Source organism: Temnothorax curvispinosus, unplaced genomic scaffold, assembly GCF_003070985.1.
Source record: "Temnothorax curvispinosus isolate PA1 unplaced genomic scaffold, ASM307098v1 QBEX01008600.1, whole genome shotgun sequence".
Taxonomy (NCBI): Eukaryota; Metazoa; Arthropoda; class Insecta; order Hymenoptera; family Formicidae; genus Temnothorax; species Temnothorax curvispinosus.
The window spans coordinates 1-4,284 of NW_020218380.1; the positions used below are offsets into that span (position 1 = coordinate 1).

Here is a 4,284-nt window from a genome sequence, read left to right on the forward strand (position 1 = left end):
TGAACTGGTGCACATCAGTAATGCAATTAAGTTAGAGTAAGATAAGTATATTTTGTTTCACTTTAATTTATTGCACAAATGTGTGCACCAGTTCAGGAACTTCTTTAAAAAAGAATAGACGTCATAGATGGTATATGCATAAAGCTTTTAGAACATTCTCACGCATGTCTCAAAGACGTTATAAACACGTTCCAAAGACGTGAAAAGTAGGAATTTTAAATGTCTTTATCTAAAATGTCTTTATCATTAAAACAAAACGTTTCTATAATAGTTTTTTAAATGTTATTTTATCAGAAAAGAAGCGTTCCATCAAACGTTTTTCGAATGGACCACTGAGAGAAAAATCCAGGCTTTTTCCGATTAAAATAATTGGATAATCTATCCGAAAATTAACAGACAAATGTTTCCAAATTTTTAGATCGGAAAAAAAACCTAATCAGATCGAAGTGATATCCAACCAAAGTTATCCGATCCAAAAATTGAAACACATCCGATCCAAAAAATCCATTTGTTAATTTAAAAACAGATGATCCAATTATATCTTATCCGATTATAATATATTTTATTCCGAATATGGCTGATGAGACAAAGAACAAGACGTCTGTTGTAATCGTGGATGTAAAGCAAGGCAGAGAAAAACGCAAGTTGTTATGACTATCATACAACAACCTTTTACGAATTACGTTTTTTTCTACTGCCTTACTTTACGTCCATGACTACGACAGACGTCTCGTTCTCTCTCGTCAGCCTATGCATACGAGAAACATATATCATCATGCATATATGTGTTACTCGTATTTGCATATTCGGGATAAGATAAAACTGCACACTTGCACAACTTCTCACAACCGGCTCAACACGCACATATGTAGCTGTAAGATTCTGGTCGAAAAGCACGCGAGCGCGAAGCACATACGAGGCACTCAGGCACGAGCAAGCACGAGCACGAGGCTCGCATACCGATCTCGCAATCTCGATAGGCTCGCAATCTCCGATTAACGTTGCTGGACATTTTTCTGAGTGACATTTTTACTCATGAGAAGCATTCCTTGAAATCGGTTATAAAACGTTTCGGAAAAACGCTTATAAAACATTTCTGTACGTGTATGTGCTACCTGGGTCTCTTATATTTCTTTCTGTTTCTCTTGCTTTTGCTAAGAAATGACGAACCAATCCAAAGTTGCTACCGTATAGCCAAACTCTGATTAGGGGACTATATAAACTATAGTTTTTAATTTATAATTGTTTTTTTTTGTTTTTCTCTCGTGCTTAGACGTTCTATAGCTAAGTTTACACCCTGAATTTAGACCGCGGCTTATACCTCAAATTGACCTAAATTATTTAAACCGCCTGCTTTAAACAATTGATAGACGACCGGACCTGGCTTCAAGTCAGGCCGCGTATTTTAGTGACCCAACTTGAAATAGGCCGTTATCATTTGCGGTGTAAACGCGCGATCCCGCGCGACGCGTCCTAAAAGCTTATTTATTTGCTTTTTTGGATTCGCTGCAAATCAGAGCGATCCCAAATACGATTCCGTCAATTTTTAGATCTCTTTCGGTGTAAACGTATGATGACTATAGACCTTCTTCGGGTCATAATATAGGTCAAGCCGCGATCAGGTCGCTGAGTGAAAACGTAGTCATTGTAACGCTGCCCGCGTAACACTGCCCGCGTAACGCTGCTCGCGTAGTATAACCGTTTCTAAGAGATTATTAAAGCTTACTGCAATCATATTTTAGTTTTTTTATTGCGTAAATCCACGGCCCTCGATAGTAATTATTCTAAATAAATAATATTCAAATATAATATATATTAAGTATCATATTTACGTACTCGTTCAGTAAATCCATGCAGTATCTTTAGAATCTTCCTTTGCTCTCTACCTGTCGGCGATAACAGTAACATCCATTCGCTGTACAGCCATGGACTCACTAATCTAAATAAATAATAATTAATAAGCATATTACTTTAATTCTAGTTCGCAACATTCTGGCCCAGTGGACCGCTGAATGTCTTTCGATTTTCTGACTTTCACATAATAACATAATTGTCTAGTTTTCTTATAATAAGTTCATTTTTATACTCAAATTATTTTTTTGACCTAATATTATCATAAACATCTTATTCAGATTCTGTATTTCCAATTCCCAATTATTTAGAATGAATATAACAATGCGACAAAATCGAGCGATTTCATGGGTCGGAGTGTGGCAAATTTGGAATTCCAAAAATAAGTGTGGTTTGCTAGGGTTAAGAAAATTATAATATAATTTTGTAATAACTTTCATTAATTTTTCTCTAAACTCGATCTATACAATTAGTAATACTTCTGTAAGTATATAAAAAGAGAATACGTATACAACACAAATAAAATTTTGCTAAAACGATACACGGAATCTTATATTAGTATAAACTATATACTTTCTTTAACTATATTTTCCTAGATTAAAAATCTACCAATTTTTACATTTGATTAAGGATTAAATGTTTCACGATATCATTCTTACCTATACTGTGACGATTACAATAGTTAACATTTGAAGAACTGTAAACTATTATAATTTCTAAATAAAAACAATTTAATAAATCATACCTATGTTATATGTAAATTTCTAATTACCAACAAAAGTGATGTTTTACATTGAGTATGATTATTATTATATTTTACTATCTTTTGAGTATTATTATTATTATTATATGAATTTGTATCTTAAAACAGAATATATGTATGTAGTTACTTATCACACTTATATGTACATTACCTATAAATAAAAAGTTCGCCCATGCGATAAACTGCTTCTCGATACCGATGCTGGAACGCACCAAGGCCTCGTAGAGAAGTGCCCATAGAAGTTTCTGCAAACACATTTGTAAAGATATTATGATAATATTGTCATATACATATATTTCAAGAATATCTGTGGTTGCAAAAATTATGTAAGTATTAGTGTGTTGGATATTGATATTTATAACTTGAAAAAAAAAATTGATTTTAACCTAATATTATTTAAACAGAATAATAAATTTCTTTCGCCAGTATATAAAATAACAATTAAAGTAATTTAAATCGACCGTGACTGGCAATATATAACGTCTTTTTCGATATAAACATTGAAAAACTGTGAAATTTCTAAATTAAATAGTTTTTTTAAATTTTATTGCGAAAAATATTACCCCAACCAGGGTTTGAACCTGGAACCTCCCGTATACCGTGCGGGTGTCGTGCCAATTCGACCACTGAGGCTGGGGTAATATTTTTCGCAATAAAATTTAAAAAAACTATTTAATTTAGAAATTACATCAACTGACCAAAACCCATGGTCAAAATTAATAATGTCTCGATGATTAATCCGAAAAAAAGTGCTGTGTGAATCCGACAAACCAAGTTGGCTCACAGTTTTTCAATGTTCATATCGAAAAAGACGTTATATATTGCCAGTCACGGTCGATTTAAATTACTTTAACTAATATTATTTGTCACTAGCAATAAAATTTACAGTTAAAATATATAGTTTAAAATATATAGTTATGTTATAAATACATCATACCACATATTGCATTCAGCGTATGTTCACTAACAAACGGTACTAAATCTTTTACAACTGTCCCTCCTGTATTTTTCAAAGACTTGGCCATGTTTTCACCTTCTTCGATCAAAATCTCAACAAACTGCTGCAATATATTAAAATGAAATGTGGGGGTTAATATCTTTCGTCGTGAATGCCATTTGGCGCCTGAAACATAAACAACATAAAGGATAATTGAGATAACAATGTGTAACAAATATTGTGGTAAATATATATATTTTTAAAAATATTTTTAATCTTTTTATATTTTATTTTTTCAAATTAATTGTTCTTATTGTTTATTACAAATCTATTCTTTTTTTGTTGTGTTGTGCACAAACTTTTGCGATAATATATTCTATGATAAAATATACAAGAAAGAAGCTCTTTATAATACGCTTTGTCTATAAATACTTAATATATACATTGGATCAAAAAAGTATTTACACACCCAGTTTTCTTACAATAACTTTATTCGAATAATACATAATTACGAATTGTGTCCATATAAGTACCCATACAGCAAAATATATCTGAGATATAGCCAGATATCTTTATGCCTACAATTTTAAGTCAAATCTGAGATATCTTATTTTCAGATATTCACAGAATATTTGCAGGACATCATTACTCGATATCACATTATATCTTTGAAAAAGACATCTCTGCAACATTTGCATTCAAATATATGGCCGATTTACAGTTAGTTCTTATA

At 31.7% G+C, this 4,284-nt stretch overlaps 1 protein-coding gene across 1 annotated transcript; it reads right to left on the bottom strand.

Moving 5' to 3' along the window:
- Positions 1–1,836: 1,836 nt before the first annotated feature.
- Positions 1,837–3,730, bottom strand: LOC112458012 (cytochrome P450 4C1-like; the record flags this gene model as incomplete). The annotated part of the gene is made up of 3 exons (XM_025021387.1): positions 3,552–3,730; positions 2,766–2,859; positions 1,837–1,939 (listed from the first exon to the last, which is right to left on the bottom strand). Coding segments are annotated over exons 1-3 (285 nt in total), but the record flags the coding sequence as incomplete, so codon positions are not given.
- Positions 3,731–4,284: the final 554 nt, after the last annotated feature.